The sequence below is a fragment of the Schistocerca nitens genome, chromosome 1 (genome assembly GCF_023898315.1).
Source record: "Schistocerca nitens isolate TAMUIC-IGC-003100 chromosome 1, iqSchNite1.1, whole genome shotgun sequence".
NCBI classification, from domain to species: Eukaryota; Metazoa; Arthropoda; class Insecta; order Orthoptera; family Acrididae; genus Schistocerca; species Schistocerca nitens.
Genome location: NC_064614.1, coordinates 571717548 through 571737569, shown reverse-complemented (window position 1 = coordinate 571737569; position 20022 = coordinate 571717548). Strand labels below are relative to the sequence as shown.

At 38.9% G+C, this 20022-nt stretch overlaps 1 protein-coding gene across 1 annotated transcript in view; it reads left to right on the top strand.

Moving 5' to 3' along the window:
- The window catches only part of LOC126254978 (carnitine O-palmitoyltransferase 1, liver isoform-like), a 159988-nt gene that overhangs the window by 80514 nt on the left and 59452 nt on the right, over positions 1 to 20022 (top strand). Inside the window, exon 2 of the mRNA XM_049955355.1 lies at positions 10755 to 10892. Within this exon, the coding sequence (XP_049811312.1) occupies positions 10773 to 10892 (120 nt within the window). The 5' untranslated portion in view covers positions 10755 to 10772. The remainder of the gene's footprint in view (positions 1 to 10754; positions 10893 to 20022) is intronic.

Genomic DNA, 20022 nt, shown 5'->3' with positions numbered 1-20022 from the left:
TGGGAGCAAGAAATAGCCAATGGAAATACTCGGATTTTATCACTGAGGTTTAAAGGGCAAAACTTTAAAATAAATTTCGTGGAGCAATACTCGCATGTAGGGAGCAAGTTGTGTTGGAGGAGGTATTTCGAAGTGTATTTTTGAAGTCGGTAGTCAGTGACCCTATTGATCAACTAAGTTACCTTTGAAATACGGAAAGCATATAAGAATTCGGAGGTGTGTTTCTGACTGTGGGCGTAGAATTGTGCCCCATTCATTTCCCACTTCCTAGACCACTGTTGCGGTTTGACGAGTGTACACGTCCTCAGTAGGCAATGGTTCAGACTACTCTGCCGGGACATTATCTAGCTGGATGTGGTGTCGAATGAACGATACAAACTTTACTGAGTCTAAATCAAACCAATAAACTACATTAGTCACTATAGAAATTTTATGTGTGATGCTTTGCGTTAATTTTGACCTATTATTGAATTATCATGTTTTGTCTAGAGGGAGACTGTCAGCGTACGTTGCTAGAAAACTCGCTGGAAGTGGTGTGTGTAGATATTCTAGTCTAGAGATACCAACTCGGAATCTTTCTGAATGTAGTCAGACTGTTATAAGGCACATGTTAGCAGTGCAGGAGTAGTGAGAAACTTAAACCTGCCTCATTGGTCAGAGTCTGGCGACCCAAATTTCGATTGATTTCATATTTCCATTTCTGCCGAGGATTAATCCAGGTCTGCCGATAACTGTTTCCGACTAAATCTGCCACCTGCTGAAATAAGTAAAACAACTGAAAGTAACAGAGTTTTTTATTTGTACGAGATCAGAATAGTTTCTGAAGAGAGACGAGTGTGGGCCTGAAAATAATCGATTTCAAGTACTGTCCGCTCCGTATACTCATAGTGACTATGTACTACGTATTTTACAATAGTAACCTGAAAATTTCATTTTATAATGTTCCTTCTTATTTAAGATAACGTTTCCCGCTACCACAATCTTTTCAGATCCTCAGTCTTAAAAGCTGAGCGCGAAGCTTTTCAAGAATTGATTCTCATTGTCAGTTTCTTCAATTTATACAGGGTGGAGAAAAGTAACGTGACGATAAGGACGGAGCAAGGTAGGGGATTTAGACTCGAGCAAAAGTTTCCAAATAACAAGAAATCGGAAATGTACCGTTGTGGAACTATGTTCTTATTACAGTACCCAATCAGCAACAAGCTTGTGGATGTTTGTCCAGTTGGTGAATGTGTTTGAGTGCGTCCAGCAGTGCAGTTCTGTCTGACCAAGTTTCTACTTACTGATCTACATTACCTATTACATTCAAAGTTCATTCATCCTCTCCGTACATTAGCAGAAATTCAGACATGTGGGAGCTATATTTCTATTCATCGGCATTGCACCTTACAGTACCACTATAGACTATCTTACTGCAGCGCTGTTTCTGCAGTACAACTTATTATTTCGACAAAACAATGTAAGTGCAGAACGGTTAGCGTAGGTGGTGTAACGGTCACAGAGAATTCGCATCTACCGTAGCAATCCATGGATGTGTGTTCACTGAAACCATTATCTGCAGCTATTTTTGTCAGTAACTGCTCACTTTAGAATACCAGGCATTATGAGGAGTAACTTAGTTTAAATGCACACACTACTGCGTGCTTGACGCTGATTGGTTGTCGTTTCCTGGCCATAGTTTCACAACAGTGCATTTCCGACCAATGTTTGTTGCGGAAATTCTGCTAGCTTCCGCGCCCTCTACCCTGCTCTTATCTTCTTATCACTTTGTTTTCTTCCTCAGTCCGTATATATGAGATAGGCGATACGTGCTTTTTTTTACATTGTATGCCTTTCTCTTAGTCTCACTGTAACAGCAATCGAGGTATAAGTTTCAGGTAAATGACCAATCAGCACTAAGTCGTCTAGGTTTAAGTTCCCTAAACCATTTCAGTCGAATGCTGTAATGACTCCTTTAAAAAGGACTCGGCCAATTCTCTCATTCTTGCGAGTTCGTGGTGAGTTTCTAACGACTAGGGAACGAAGTTTTATGTAAGTAAAAATGTCTTACATATAGATGAAAAACTGTAACTGAAACAGAAATTCCCGAACTAGCATATTTCAATCGTATACGACATTCTATTTCACATAAAATATATGTTCTTTAATATTTTATGTAAATAAATATTTTAAATAATGTTGCTAAAACCCCAGAATTTGTGACTTTTCTTTATTATAATTTTTAATGCACGAGATCTCAATACCATTAAGTCTTTGTGGGCTACTTTGGGGAGAAGGGTGCGTGATCGCTGTTCACCTGCATCATCGTTACCTGAACTTGGCACTATTTAGGAGGAAGAGTGATATCAGATTCCCTTCAAAACCAACACTTCTCTTTCGTGTGATATTCTTTTATATAAACTGAGTACTCCGGCGCTCAGAAATTTTCTTAGGAAAGACACAAAACCATGCAGGACCTGTATTTATCCATTCCGAGACGAATGGTAGCTATTTTCACAACGTGTTAGGCCTGGTAATGTGTGGCGTTTTTCGTATTTCCATCCCCCCCCCCCCCCCCCTCCCGTACGTACATGTCTGCCAAGATTCAAAACCGATGATTTTGCTTTAGGGTGAAAGGCCAAATTAAAAGAGAACACGACTACCTCGTAGTTCTCGTAAGGCACTTTCGTCCATTAGATGGAACATTGTAAACACAGCTTTATGTACATAATTGTTAACATGGGAAATGTTACAGAACTGCATACCTCGTTGAGGAAAGTGAGCGACCCACTGTAGTATTATGTTTGACAGTTAGGTGCATACTATAGGATTTAAAATGATTAAACGCATGAGCCTACAAATAAACTGTAAACTGTAATGAGATAGAATACAGTATTGATAGTTAGTTACTTGTTTAAACATTTCTTCCGCAGTAGTGGAATCATTCATTGAAATTCAAGACATTGCACCGCTGCTTGCCATTAAAACTGCCCAACCCGAAAGGATAGAAAATAACAAAATTTTACTAATTGTGAGTATACTGAATAGTTCAAAAAAGAATAGGTGATTAAATTTGTAGGTGATGTGGGGTATACTGGTGGTCAGTTATAGTAAAGAAAGCTGCAACTTCTACCCCCAACAATGGGGTAGGAAATGAGACTGGATGAGAGATATGGGTACACAATTCGATGCTGCTTCACCTCTGTGCCACTGCCTGGCAAGTGGTGGTGCGTCAGTGTCTCGGCAACACATGACCAGATGAGAGACCTGGACAACGTGCTGGCCAGGTCAAGAGTCGAACGCCCTCTACATTGAGGTAGGTCAGCACAGAGGCCATTACGTAACGCTCTAGGTTATCTTGTTGAAAGATAACGTCACAAAGACCTCGCAGACAGGGTACAGCCGTGGCCTTAACACGTCAGAAATGTTACAGTTGCTGTCCGAATTACCCGGCATGCAAGTCAACGGTGACTGTGTTGTGCACGCAGTAGGATCTCACACCAAGACGCTAAGTGCAGGACCCCCACTGCAATGAAAAATTCAAATCCGACAACCTCGGTGCTTGTCGGAGCCTTCACACACACACACACACACACACACACACACACACACACACGGCACCCCACTGACGTCGCTGTCTCTGTGCTGCCGCGTCATGGGTCACCACGACAATGCTCACCGTGCCGAAGGTCTGTGGTGTTCCAGACGTTGTCGCGCTGATCGCGTGGTGACAATTATTGAAGTACATGAAATAAAAGCGTCATAACTTCTGAGCGGTTTGCGTTAGGTCGTTCAAACTGCACTGCTGGCCGCAGGGCATGATGGGAATTACTATGTGCGTGTATGATTTGGTTTGGCCACGAAGCCCACTTTCATTTGGATGGGCTCGTCAATAAGCAAAATTGGCGCATTTGGGAGACTGAGAATCCGCATTTCACGATCGACAAGTCTCTTCACCCTCAACAGGTGACTGTGTGGTGTGCAGTGTCTGTTCACAGAATAATCGCTGCAATATTTCTTGATGGCACAGTGACCACCAAACGGTATGTAAAGGTTTTGGAAGATGATTTCATCCACAATACCCAGAGTGACTCTGATTTCCACAAGATGTGGTTCATGCAAGACAGAGCTCGAGTCCATTGAAGCAGTAGAGTGTTTGACGTCCTGGAGGAGCACTTTGGGGACCCCATTTTGGCTCTGGGGTACCCAGAGGGCCTCGATTGGCCGCCATATTCTCCGGATCTGAACACATGCGACTCCTGTTTGTGGGGCTATATTAAAGACAAGGTATACAGCAAAAACACCAAAACCATTGCTGAGATGAAAACAGCCATTCAGGAGGTCATCGACAGGATCGATGTTCCGACACTACAGCGGATCATGCAGAATTTCGCAATTCGTCTGTGCCACATCATCGGCAAGGATGGTAGGCATATCTAATATGTCATAACCTAAATCTGTAGTGATGTTTACATGTTGAATAAAATGAATGCACGCCGCAGTTTGTAACTAATTTACGTTTATTTCCCTATAGTTTAATAGTTGTAACCCTGTACGTTGCGTGGCTGTACGTCCCAGCGACAGTACTTCTGCCCTCTCTGGCCCTAGTCTCTCGGGGTCGTTCACATACTGAATGGCGTTCAATGCTGTTTCCCTCAACCCATCGATTCCATATCCGAACGACAGTCGTGGATCCCGACCAACGCGAGCTGCAGTGTTTTTGAACGGTGATCTGCGGTTTCTAGAGGCCACGAAGACATCAGAGTGTTGCAGATGTCACGACTGTCCAGTGTGGTCTGGCATTGTCATGCAGAACGCAAGGCTGCTCCATGTGTGGATCAACTCTTCAAATTGAAAACTGAAATGCTGATCACACTCATATATAAAATGTAGTACACTTAATGCCAATTTGACGTTCGTTGCATGCCACTTTCATGGTTATACAATTTTAATAGCCATTGGAGTATTTAAAAGAGCAAAGTATTTCTTCAGTCGAATCGTTTTCACGTTATGTTGCTTTGCAGATTCAAACCTATGTACTGAATTTTTCAGCCGGCCGGAGTGGCCGAGCGGTTCTAGGCGCTACAGTCTGCAGCCGCGCGATCGCTACGGTCGCAGGTTCGAATCCTGCCCCGGGCATGGATGTGTGTGATGTCCTTCGGTTAGTTAGGTTTAAGTACTTCTAAGTTCTAGGGGACTGATGACCTCAGAAGTCAAGTCCCATAGTGCTCAGAGCCATTTGAACCATTTTTTGAATTTTTCAGTCGATGAAAAATTACTCGAGGGAAGTCATATTCTTGCGTAGGCTATTTTCATTTTTGAAATAATAATAACTGAAGAGGGGCAGCAGCCTTTTCAGTAATTGCAGGGGCAACAGTCTGGATGATTGACTGATCTGGCCTTGTAACACTAACCAAAACAGCCTTGCTGTGCTGGTACTGCGAACGGCTGAAAGCAAGGGGAAACTACGGCCGTAATTTTTCCCGAGGGCATGCAGCTTTACTGTATGATTAAATGATGATGGCGTCCTCTTGGGTAAACTATTCCGGAGGTAAAATAGTCCCCCATTCGGATCTCCGGGCGGGGACTACTCAACAGGACGTCGTTATCAGGAGAGAGAAAACTGCCGTTCTACGGATCGGAGTGTGGAATGTCAGATCCCTTAATCGGGCAGGTAGGTTAGAAAATTTAAAAATGGATAGGTTAAAGTTAGATATAGTGGGAATTAGTGAAGTTCGGTGGCAGCAGGAACATGACTTCTGGTCAGGTGAATACAGGGTTATAAATACAAAATCAAATAGGGGTAATGCAGGAGTCGGTTTAACAATGAATAAAAAAATAGGAGTGCGGGTACGCTACTACAAACAGCATAGTGAACGCATTATTGTGGCCAAGATAGACACGAAGCCCACGCCTACTGCAGTAGTACAAGTTTATATGCCAACTGCCTCTGCAGATGACGAAGTAATTGAAGAAATGTATGATGAAATAAAAGAAATTATTCAGATAGTGAAGGGAGACGAAAATTTAATAGTCAAGGGTGACTGGAATTCGATAGTAGGAAAAGGGATAGATGGAAACGTAGTAGGTGAATGTGGATTGGGGGCTAAGAAATGAAAGAGGAAGCCGCCTGATAGAATTTTGCACAGAGCACAACTTAAACATAGCTAACACTTGGTTCAAGAATCATAAAAGAAGGTTGTATACACGGAAGAAGCCTGGAGATACTGACAGGTTTCAGATAGATTACACAATGGTAAGACAGAGATTTAGGAACCAGGTTTTAAATTGTAAGACATTTCCAGGGGCAGATGTGGACTCTGATCACAAACTTTTGGTTATGAACTGTAGATTAAAACTGAAGAAACTGCAAAAAGGTGGGAATTTAAGGAGATGGAACCTGGATAAACTGAAAGAACCAGAGGTTGTACAGAGTTTCAGGGAGAGCATAAGAGAACAATTGACAGGAATGGGGGAAAGACATACAGTAGAAGAAGAATGGGTAGCTTTGAGAGATGAAGTAGTGAAGGCAGCAGAGGACCTAGTAGGTAAAAAGACGAGGGCTAGTAGAAATCCTTGGGTAACAGAAGAAATACTGAATATAATTGATGAAAGGAGAAAATATAAAAATGCAGTAAATGAAGCAGGCAAAAAGGAATACAAACGTCTCAAAAACGAGATCGACAGGAAGTGCAAAATGGCTAAGCAGGAATGGCTAGAGGACAAATGTAAGGATGTAGAGGGTTATCTCACTAGGGGTAAGATAGATACTGCCTACAGGAAAACTGAAGAGACCTTTGGAGAAAAGAGAACCACTTGTATGAATATCAAGAGCTCAGATGGAAACCCAGTTCTAAGGGAAAGCAGAAAGGTGGAGGGAGTATATAGAGGGCCTATACACGGTTAATGTACTTGAGGGCAATATTATGGAAATGGAAGAGGATGTCGATGAAGATGAAATGGGAGATACGATACTGCGTGAAGAGTTTGACAGAGCACTGAAAGACCTGAGTCGAAACAAAGTCCCAGGAGTAGACAACATTCCATTAGAACTACTGGTGAGCAAGATGTATGAGACAGGCGAAATACCCTCAGACTTCAAGAAGAATATAATAATCCCGCTCCCAAAGAAAGCAGGTGCTGACAGATGTGAAAATTACCGAACAATCAGTTTGATAAGGCACGGCTGCAAAATACTAACGCGTATTCTCTACAGACGAATGGAAAAACTGGTAGAAGCTGACCTCGGGGAAGATCAGTTTGGATTCCGTAGAAATGTTGGAACACGTGAGGCAATAGTGACCCTACGACTTATCTTAGAAGCTAGATTAAGGAAAGACAAACCTACGTTTCTAGCATTTGTAGACTTAGAGAAAGCTTCTGACAATGTTGACTGGAATAGTCTCTTTCAAATTCTAAAGATGGAAGGGGTAAAATACAGGGAGCGAAAGGCTATTTACAATTTGTACAGAAAGCAGATGGCAGTTATAAGAGTCGAGGGACATGAAAGGGAAGCAGTGGTTGGGAAAGGAGTGAGACAGGGTTGTAGCCTCTCCCAGATGTTATTCAATCTGTATATTGAGCAAGCAGTGAAGGAAACAAAAGAAAAATTCGGAGTAGGTATTAAAATCCATGGAGAAGAAATAAAAACTTTGAGGTTCGCCGATGACATTGTAATTCCGTCAGAGGCGGCAAAGGACTTGGAAGAGCAGTTGAACGGAATGGACAGTGTCATGAAAGGAGGGTATAAGATGAACATCAACAAAAGCAAAACGAGGATAATGGAATGTAGTCGAATTAAGTCAGGTGATGCTGAGGGAATTAGATTAGGAAATGAGACACTTAAGGTAATAAAGGAGTTTTGCTATTTGGGGAGCAAAATAACTGATGATGGTCGAAGTAGAGAGGATATAAAATGTAGACTGGCAATGGCAAGGAAAGCGTTTCTGAAGAAGAGAAATTTGTTAACCTCGAGTATAGATTTAAGTGTCAGGAAGTCGTTTCTGAAAGTATTTGTATGGAGTGTAACCATGTATGGAAGTGAAACATGGACGATAACTAGTTTTGACAAGAAGAGAATAGAAGCTTTCGAAATGTGGTGCTACAGAAGAATGCTGAAGATTAGATGGATAGATCACATAACTAATGAGGAGGTATTGAATAGGATTGGGGGGAAGAGAAGTTTGTGGCACAACTTAACTAGAAAAAGGGATCGGTTGGTAGGACATGTTCTGAGGCATCAAGGGATCACCAATTTAGTATTGGAGGGCAGCGTGGAGGGTAAAAATCGTAGAGGGAGACCAAGAGATGAATACACTAAACAGATTCAGAAGGATGTAGGCTGCAGTAGGTACTGGGAGATGAAGAAACTTGTACAGAATAGAGTAGCATGGAGAGCTGCATCAAACCAGTCTCAGGACTGAAGACCACAACGACAACAACTACAGCTCAGAACAAAGCGATTATTTGTAAAATAAAAACAGCCTACGTGAGAAAATGACTTCCCTTAAGAAATTTACAACGGCTGTGGACGTTGTGTATAAAAGACTAAAGACTATTAACAAAAAGTTAGAATATATGAAGAGTTATATGTCTCTGAAGCACAATCAAGATTTTGGTCTGATAGTTACTTCGTGCATAAGAGGTCAACATTACTGCAATGTGTATAAATAGATAATATACGGGACAGAGGTAGTACAAACGGCATCATTTGCGCCTCAGACTATTTACTATAAATTCCAATTCCAGTTTCGGTCTTTGTCTAACTTTCAGATGCGTTACCACATTTCGATCACTTTGTGTGCGTATGAGATCAGTGTTTAACTAGATTCTTCTAGAAACGGGAAGCGGTGAACCGTCTAGATACTGAGTGTGGATATATGATGCACCGGTTAATCTACGGAAAATTTTTGTTCCACGTAGTTTCACACTAATTATATAGATTTTTTGTGTTTGTGCATGTAAACTGTACTTGCATCAAAATTAATTGTTTTTGCTTACATAAAAGTGCGGAAGCTACACAAGCATATAATTTTTAATTACTTGTAAAATGCAGTTTACATTTTGTAACGATATAAAACACACAGTAGCCTATATTGAACGATCTTCGGTTCTAATTATGTGAAAAAGAAACAAACAGACAAATAACAAGGAGAAGTCGTTAGATCCCGTTCCTGGCTCACTCATTCATTTACGTTTCTTTTCCCACCAATGTTACCAGTACGACTGGTAATCTTACTGTTTACTACATTTATCTACAGTACCAAAACTACCGAACGATATCTTTGTTGGAGCGCAACTATAGACACAGTTCACGACCAGAAGAGGAAATGGGCCAAACGCTAGCGGTAGGACAAATGAGTACTCTGCGCCGAACACCACAATGTGGCTTTCAGTGCACAGAGGAAAAGGAAAACAGACAATAATATCACTATATAATAGTTTTACATTTGGTAAAAGCATCGAAAAGTGAAACTTCCTGGCAGATTAAAACTGTGTGCCGGACCGACACCCGAACTCGGGGCCTTTGCCTTTCGCGGGCAAGTGCTCTACCGACTGAGCTACCCAAGCATGTCTCACGCCCCGTCCTCACAGCTTTACTTCCGCCAGTACCTCGTCTAATACCTTCCAAACTTCACAGTAGCTCTCCTGCCAACCTTGCAGAACGGCCAAGGTCCCGAGCTCAGTCGGTAGAGCACTTGCCCACGAAAGGCAAAGGTCCCGAGTTCGGGTCTCGATCCGGCACACAGTTTTAAACTGCCAGGAAGTTTCATATCTGCGCACACTCCGCTGTAGAGTGAAAAAATCATTCTAGCATCGAAAGGTGTTTGCTATTAAGTTATAGCCTAACTGTGACATTAACATTTCTTTCATGTAACATTATAGAGCGGTCTTCATTTATCCATTCATAGAACATAATTTATTGCTTTAAAAATATCCCCTGGCTTTCTTTACTTCAGAAACAAAAATTTTATAATAAATATTGAAAAACTGCAATTGACTGTTGAAAGAGAACTGAAACTCAGTTTTTTTGTATCTAAACTTTTTGCATTTTTTCTTTCTACGGAAGTCACCATTAGTTCAAAAAATGGCTCTGAGCACTATGGGACTTAACATCTGTGGTCATCAGTCCCCTAGAACTTAGAACTACTTAAACCTAACTAACCTAAGGACATCACACACTTCCATGCCCGAGGCAGGATTCGAACCTGCGACCGTAGCAGTCGCGCGGTTCCGGACTGAGCGCCTAGAACCGCTAGACCACCGCTCACCATTAGTTCCCCTTGCTGCTCTTCCTCTCACCCCTTCTCAAGCGCGGTTTCTTAGAACTGTTTCGTAACAAAAATAATCTTGTGTTTGAACAGTCGACCATTTTCCTACAAGTATCATTGTTTATTTGATACATAATTATTAATTTATCAACACAAATTTTACTGTTCACTGATTAGCAGTATTTAGCTACTAAAGGAGAATCCCTGATGTGGTTTCACTACAGAGCAGTTACAATACTAGGTATTCATGTTGCAGATTATTTTGTCCGTACTTTTACTTTAGTTGTAGCTCAACTTAAAAACGCAATATTGTCCGATAATACTGATAGCTTCTACAACCCAGCTATTACAACTTTTTAGATATAACATGAAAGTTTCCTAATCATATGTATCAGAACTCTAGTGACTTCGAGCGAAACTTTTGCATTATCATAACAGAACTCAATGTAAGTGCTCGCGAGCTATCATTCCGCAAATAAGTTTGTGATCTTTTCTTTTTTACAGACTTTCACTGGAAGCAGGATGTCGTCGACTGATTCTCTGGGTGCACCTACCACCTTCCTGGGCGACTACCACATGAAGTTCATTAAAAGACTGACGTCAAGCAATCTTTTACGGAGACCCCACTTCACGATCTTAAAGGTAAATCTTAGCCGTTGCACTCTGATTTCTGCATTTATCTGAATCATATTATTACTATCCACAGATATATTTCTTTACAACAGCTCTCTTATTTGCTATTATTTCATTTCCTAAAGCCATGAAAGATTTTTTTATTATTTACTTAAATAGCAATATGAATATGCAACGGGTAAGCGCTATGGCAATGAATAACTTTTCCTAAGTTTCTACGTTTAGAACATTCGTTAGATCCTCACTAATGACCAGCGTTTCCACACAAAAACTTTTCTTTTTTGTGAACCTGTAGGTAAATTTTATAATAGGGATTTCTCTGCTATGAACACTGTATCGAGATGTACTGGCGCTATGCTGTACAGGAAACGATTAGGATGACGCAGTATTTCACTAACTAGGACCGTACTTTGGAAGAAGGTATTTAAAATGCTATGCATGTATTTCGGTTTGAGATTTATGGCTTAATTCTCTTTAAAAATTCTTTTATGGTGACGATCCCTTCATCCAAGTGACGGCGGTCCTTTTTCCAGTATCCACTCAGATAAATTAGCACATCGCCAGTAAGAACACAGACTACTGTGAGGTGTTCATTTCTCGGCACCAAATAATAGCAATAATGTTGTATACTGTAGGTATTATCGGGTTTCCCTCTTCAAAATACCGGTCATGGAGGATATTAATGTTTTGAAATAGTTACCCCCTATCATTTGGTGTTAGCCATCGTTAACACGAAGCGCAGATGTTGCCGAAAGATGCAGTCTACGCAGTGTTAACACGTTTCATACTTCATTTGTCAGGCGTTTGCTCTACTGCAGGAATGTCATGCTGTTCTGTATGAATATTTTGTTGGAGTGAAATCTCAGGGATGTGGAAAACTCGGTACGAAATAACTTTTTTTTTTTTTTCAAATAACTTTGAGCAGGATATGACAGGAGACGAGATAACAGTTGCTCGTTGGAGAACTGATTTAATTTAAGGAAGTTAGTTTCCCTCTAAGGCAGAGACCATAGAGGTTAGGTGAAAACTTGTCGGCTCCAAGACCTGCAGATCTGTTAACTTCGTGCGAAATCGTATTTTCACTCATCATCAATATGTAATCAACAAACACTAAACACTGGGAGTGTTCATCAGTGGCACTATTTTAAAACTCGATCATGTACACAAAGAGAAATAGCTGTGATCGGATGATAAGACTATTAAATAGGTGGAACAGCTTGTAATCGGAATCAGAGCGAAGTGCTGACTGATATGTGTGGAGTCAGTCAAAAACGGACATAAGCGCAACAAAAAGTCAAAGAAACGAATACGAAAGGAACATTCAACAGGGATCATTCGGTCAGTCAAATTAGAACATCACTCAAGTGATATATGCTGAAGACATTGACTAGATCCAGGGAAGAAATAGTACTAATGAACAAGACCATCCAGACCAATCGAGCAGGTTTTGTATGCTTGTGAAATAGTAAAAAAACAGAGCGTCTCATCATTAGGTGGAATCCAGTGCAAGAAGTTTATCCCAGCCACCGCAAATGTGAAGACAAGCCTATGAAATAACCATCACGTAGAATATATTTCCAAGCATTGTTCACAGCAGGCATATCACATCGGACAGAAGTCAGTGTGCGTTGATCCAAGCTGGGAATCGCGCTAGCTACACTTTCTGAAAAGTGGGTTTAGGCTCCAGATGAACAGAATATTGAACCAACCACTAATATTTTATGAATGGAAGACACTGAGAATCTCTAGAAAAATTTCTATAATTTCCTTGTTTTTCAGTGAAATGTCTTTGGTACAGAGAACGGAGAATGGTGGAACCATTACTGTCACGAGCTGGATGAAATGTAGAACCGCCGAAACGTTGTAGTCCCCCTGAGTATAGCAAATTTCTTGCATGGGTAACTCATACCAGTAAATCTATGCTAGCCGATGGGTTTTGAAATACATGATTTAGTTTCTAGTGGAAGAAATCACAAGTGAGAAAAAGAAAAAAAATGTTGAAGAGATGAATTCTTCATTGACCTGATGCAAATCGGAGCATATGACTTGTCAGAGAACAAGAAATATGAGAACACAGTAAAGAAGAAACATTTTAGATGCATGCGATTCCTTAAGCCTGATTGTGATACGATTATGATGATACACGGCACAGAAAAGGAATGACGAGTCCTGCGTTTCTTATTTTGCGTGCACGTAATTATGTGTTTAACTGAAGGAATGTCGTGACAACGGTCTGAAAAAAAAATCATTCTCAGTGTCGGAAAATTACACTAATTACACGACATGTGGTAACCTTGAAGAGACAAAACGACCATTGTTTTCAGTCTATTTCACTGACTGAAAAGACAGTGTTAGTTGCTCTTTCTGAGAGTTTACGTTTTACGCCGCCGTTTGTAGTGACGTTCAGAATATCGTCTAGGTTGATCATAGAGCCAGTGTAGCTCTTGAAACTCAGATGAATTGGGTAGTCGTTTGCCTTGACGATGTGTTCTTGCTGATACACGATTTTTACAGCTGGGCACTACAAACTGAAACGATCAGTTGTGATTGGATAGGAAGCACTGAGGTTAAGAACGTTGGTGGAGTAGCTGGAATACACGATAAGTTCAATTAAATTTGACGCCGTCAGGTTGAAGCAAGCAATCTACTTGAAACACATTCTTTTATTTACCAATTTTTGGCCTGGAAGTCTACCGATAAAGCGCGTGCCAGGAAACAAAGGCCGCGTGATCGAATCACGATGGGACCATGGTTCGAGTTAACATTCCAAAGATGTTCGGGCTCACATGCGGTTCCTCTTCTTCGAAATGTCTTGGCTCAGACTCGTGTAGGAGTTGAACCGCACGTGTCGCATTACACGCGCAAAATTAGACACTTGTCATCCTTTGGTTAAACTGTCTGGCTGAAAGCAAGTTTGCGAAATTGTGGGTTTAATATAACATATAACAACAGTAATAATAATATCGGGAGTTAAATTAACGACCCATAAATGATGTAGTCCACACAGTTGCGATTTGGTTAGAATAATGTTTGTTCAGAAAGCAAACTAATAGCGACAGTAGACGTATTTAAGATTACTATTACACTCGAGTGCATATCCATTTGATACAGTTCGATCATTCACAATCTCATCGCGTAGCACAAGTCCAATACTCAACTTCGTTATTTACGCGAAAAATTAGAGTTCACACAGGCGCGCGGCTGCTTACCGCACAGGGACTAAGTCCCGTAATACCACACAATGAAAAAATTTCAAAGTCTTTTCACTTGCTAGCTATTTAAAGACCGACAGTCCGCTTTCGCGTCTCCACCAGCACTGTACTTCTGGTGTCTAGACCAGGACTGTCCGCTTTTGCGTCTGCACCCGCACTGTTGTTGTGCCCGTCCCCGACCGCGTCTCCAGCGTGCCGAACATCGTCGCTTGACCACTTTCACATTCTAAATAAAGTAACAGTAATATCCATTACATAATAAACGTTAAATTCTTTTACATAAAACCATACAGTTTCCCTTCTCAATTTTGAATGTCACGGCCAGTAGCCTTTCACCAATGCGCTTTCTGATAAATACGTAAAGAACAAAAGTAACTATTATGCACTAAACTTTACAACAAATATCCTATTATAGGTTTGTTTATAAATAAATAAATCTTCTGCTACCAGTCACGATTTTTCTTTATTTTACTATTTGCACGACGCGTTTCGAGAAATAATTCTCATTTTCAAGTGCGTTTTTTTTTTATGTGTGTTAAGCCATTTCTTTTGATGTTCTCAGTGTGTGTGAGTCTGCTTCATTTTGTTGACTTTTACTGTAATACATAAGAAACGCGATTTTTAGTTGGGTATCAATTCTTTCTGTGAGGTTAGTGGCTAAAGTTTGAGAACAATTTGTACTTACAGTTTTCTAATGGTCCATTTGTGTAGAGTCTCACACACACTTAACATCACACACAACTTGTACACTTTACACATCGAAAATATCTTATATAAACAAAACAGTTACAGAGATCTTCTTACAGGTAGTTCACAGAGATAACATTATAGATCTTCCACAGATTATGATATGCTTTTGTACAGAGGTTATTTATCTTAACAGTTTGATTTTACAATTGTGCTTATTTATATGTTTTACTATTTTTATTTAAGTATATTATCGAAACATCTGAAGAAATTCACTGATTCACTTTCAAGTTTTTCATTTAATATTTTATCTTCATATTTTCTGTAATGTGAATATATCTCCAGTTCTTCAAGCAAATCCATTTTATGTCCCTTATTTAGTCGGTGGAGTACTTTGACATTTTGCTCTATTTTTCCAATTGGGTGTCCTGTATTATGTATGTGTGTTGCTATTGCTGATGTAGTGTGTTTGTTGTGTGTGTATGCTCTAATGTGCTCTGTGTACCTGGTGTTAATATTTCGGCCTGTTTGTCCTACGTGGAACTTGGAGCATTCCTGGCATGTTACCTTGTATATTCCAGAGTCTGAATATGGATCATGATTACACTTTATATTATGTATTAGTTTTTGGTGTAGTTTATTGGATGTAGAAAGCCCAATTTTTACTCTGTGATTTTTGAAAATATTTGCAATCTTCTGTGATACATTGCCTATGTATGGAATGCTAGATATATATTTGTTTTTCTCTTTTTCTTCTGTGGTGCAGTTTGTACCTGGGTTTCTCTTCACTTTGTCTAAGATTGTGTCAACCATGGAAGCATTGTAACCATTGGCAACTGCAATCTTCTTCACTGTGTTTATTTCTTGTTGCATATTTTCTTGGTTCAATGGTATTTTAGTTGCCCTATGCAGCATTGACCTGTATGCTGCCTGTTTATGGATATTTGGGTGACATGAGGTTGCAGGGATTGTGGTGTCAGTCATTGTGTTTTTCCTATAAATTTTGAATGTGCATGTGTTGTTGTGTCTTGTAATATTTAGGTCCAGAAAGTTGATACTTTTATTTTGCTCATGTTCCACTGTAAATTTGATTTTCTCATTTAGATTATTGAAGTGATTAAGAATGTCTGTGATGTCTTTGGTATCTCCTTTCACTAACAGTAGTGTGTCATCTACATATCTCCTATAACATTCTATTTTCTTTAGGCAAGGTTCTTGGCTGTCAAATAATTTTTGTTCTAAGTGATTTATGTATATGTCAGCTATGGTACCGGATATACATGATCCCATTGCTAGGCCATCTGGTTGCTTATAAATGTCGTCATTAAAGGTAAAGTAGTTGTAACTTAGGGTTAGCTGAAGGAGTTCCATAAATTCGACAATCTCTGTGTATGAAAGTTTCTTGTGTTGCATAAGGTTCTTTTGTATTACTGTTAGAGCTTCTTGTATGGGTATGTTTGAATAAAGGTTGGTGATGTCAAGTGATATAAACTGTGCATCTTGGGGGAGCTTTCTGGTTCTTAGTTCTTTGGCTAGAATCATGCTGTTTTTTATGGAATATGTTGTTTCATATGTATAATTTTTCACCAGTATGTTATTTAGTTTTTGTGACAGTTTGTATGCTGGGCTGTTTATAGAGTTAACCACAGGACGTATCGGGTTTCCATTTTTGTGTATTTTTGGCTGTGCTCTTAGGCGTGGTGCTTTTGGATTCATACATGTAAGGTATTTCTTTTCAGTTTCTGTCAACAGAAAATGTGTGTTCTTTAATTGTTCCTTAATTTTATTTTGGAATTGTTTGGTTGGGTCTTTTTTAATGTGCTGAATATTATTAGCAGCAAAAAATTCATTTGTTTTGTCTATGTATTCTTTTTCTTTCATCACAACTAATGTATTACTTTTGTCTGACTTTACAGCTATGGATTGGTTGTTTTTCAGTTTATTATTTATAGATTTTAAAGTTTTTGAATCATTTATTGTATATTTAGATCTAAACTTCTCTTTATTCAATTCTTTCTCAAGAAGTTTGCTTATTTTGTGACCTATTGCTGCTTTTGTATTTGAATTTAATTTTGCAGCATCTGCTGCACTTTTAGTTGCAGCTATAACCTGTTTCAGTGTATCGTTGTTGAGGTTAGGTTTTACATTGTATTTTAGTCCTTTTTGGAGTAGATCGTTTTCTCTTTGGTTGAACTTTATGTCAGTGTTGTTCACCACTCTACTGTAAAATGTGTGTTTGCTTTTGTCAGTTATCTCAAGGTTGGATCTCTTGTCTTGTTTGGATGTCAAGGTCTGTAGTTTCTTGTTATGTGTGTTGCAAATGTTCAAGTACTCCTTGTCGACTATGTCCTGGATATGCCTGCAAATGCTGTCATAAACTGTAGGTTCCATGTTGTTTGCTGCTTCTATCTGCATGTTGAGTAGCTTTCTGTTTAGTAAGTCCTTTTTCTTATGTAAATGCCTTATTTCGGTTTTCAGCCAGAGTTTTTCTGCTTTGTGTTTTATAAGTTTTGCTATGTTGCTGCTAGAACATATTTTCACCTTTATATATTTCGGAATTATGCCTAGTTGTTGACAGTGCTTGTTGAATCTTATGTGTGCAACTGTTTTTAGTACTTTCATTTTGAGGTTTTTGTATTTATATATAGCTTTCATTGCCTGGCTTGGCACTAATAATTTGATTTGATCCATTATAAATGGTTTCTGAAAGCCTGCGACTGTAGATACAATAGGTTTGTTTATAAATAAATAAATCTTCTGCTACCAGTCACGATTTTTCTCTATTTTACTATTTGCACGACGCGTTTCGAGAAATAATTCTCATTTTCAAGTGCGTTTTTTTTTTATGTGTGTTAAGCCATTTCTTTTGATGTTCTCAGTGTGTGTGAGTCTGCTTCATTTTGTTGACTTTTACTGTAATACATAAGAAACGCAATTTTTAGTTGGGTATCAATTCTTTCTGTGAGGTTAGTGGCTAAAGTTTGAGAACAATTTGTACTTACAGTTTTCAATCCATAGCTGTAAAGTCAGACAAAAGTAATACATTAGTTGTGGAAAGAAAAAGAATACATAGACAAAACAAATGAATTTTTTGCTGCTAATAATATTCAGCACATTAAAAAAGACCCAACCAAACAATTCCAAAATAAAATTAAGGAACAATTAAAGAACACACATTTTCTGTTGACAGAAACTGAAAAGAAATACCTTACATGTATGAATCCAAAAGCACCACGCCTAAGAGCACAGCCAAAAATACACAAAAATGGAAACCCGATACGTCCTGTGGTTAACTCTATAAACAGCCCAGCATACAAACTGTCACAAAAACTAAATAACATACTGGTGAAAAATTATACATATGAAACAACATATTCCATAAAAAACAGCATGATTCTAGCCAAAGAACTAAGAACCAGAAAGCTCCCCCAAGATGCACAGTTTATATCACTTGACATCACCAACCTTTATTCAAACATACCCATACAAGAAGCTCTAACAGTAATACAAAAGAACCTTATGCAACACAAGAAACTTTCATACACAGAGATTGTCGAATTTATGGAACTCCTTCAGCTAACCCTAAGTTACAACTACTTTACCTTTAATGACGACATTTATAAGCAACCAGATGGCCTAGCAATGGGATCATGTATATCCGGTACCATAGCTGACATATACATAAATCACTTAGAACAAAAATTATTTGACAGCCAAGAACCTTGCCTAAAGAAAATAGAATGTTATAGGAGATATGTAGATGACACACTACTGTTAGTGAAAGGAGATACCAAAGACATCACAGACATTCTTAATCACTTCAATAATCTAAATGAGAAAATCAAATTTACAGTGGAACATGAGCAAAATAAAAGTATCAACTTTCTGGACCTAAATATTACAAGACACAACAACACATGCACATTCAAAATTTATAGGAAAAACACAATGACTGACACCACAATCCCTGCAACCTCATGTCACCCAAATATCCATAAACAGGCAGCATACAGGTCAATGCTGCATAGGGCAACTAAAATACCATTGAACCAAGAAAATATGCAACAAGAAATAAACACAGTGAAGAAGATTGCAGTTGCCAATGGTTACAATGCTTCCATGGTTGACACAATCTTAGACAAAGTGAAGAGAAACCCAGGTACAAACTGCACCACAGAAGAAAAAGAGAAAAACAAATATATATCTAGCATTCCATACATAAGCAATGTATCACAGAAGATTGCAAATATTTTCAAAAATCACAGAGTAAAAATTGGGTTTTCTACATCCAATAAACTACACCAAAAACTAATACATAATATAAAGTGTAATCATGATCCATATTCAGACTCTGGAATATACAAGGTAACATGCCAGGAATGCTCCAAGTTCTACGTAGGACAAACAGGCCGAAATATTAACACCAGGTACACAGAGCACATTAGAGCATACACACACAACAAACACACTACATCAGCAGTAGCAACACACATACATAATACAGGACACCCAATTGGAAAAATAGAGCAAAATGTCAAAGTACTCCACCGACTAAATAAGGGACATAAAATGGATTTGCTTGAAGAACTGGAGATATATTCACATTACAGAAAATATGAAGATAAAATATTAAATGAAAAACTTGAAAGTGAATCAGTGAATTTCTTCAGATGTTTCGATAATATACTTAAATAAAAACAGTAAAACATATAAATAAGCACAATTGTAAAATCAAACTGTTAAGATAAATAACCTTTGTACAAAAGCATATCATAATCTGTGGAAGACCTATAATGTTATCTCTGTGAACTACCTGTAAGAAGATCTCTGTAACTGTTTTGTTTATATAAGATATTTTCGATGTGTAAAGTGTACAAGTTGTGTGTGATGTTAAGTGTGTGTGAGACTCTACACAAATGGACCATTAGAAAACTGTAAGTACAAATTGTTCTCAAACTTTAGCCACTAACCTCACAGAAAGAATTGATACCCAATTAAAAATCGCGTTTCTTATGTATTACAGTAAAAGTCAACAAAATGAAGCAGACTCACACACACTGAGAACATCAAAAGAAATGGCTTAACACACATAAAAAAAACGCACTTGAAAATGAGAATTATTTCTCGAAACGCGTCGTGCAAATAGTAAAATAAAGAAAAATCGTGACTGGTAGCAGAAGATTTATTTATTTATAAACAAACCTATTGTATCTACAGTCTCAGGCTTTCAGAAACCATTT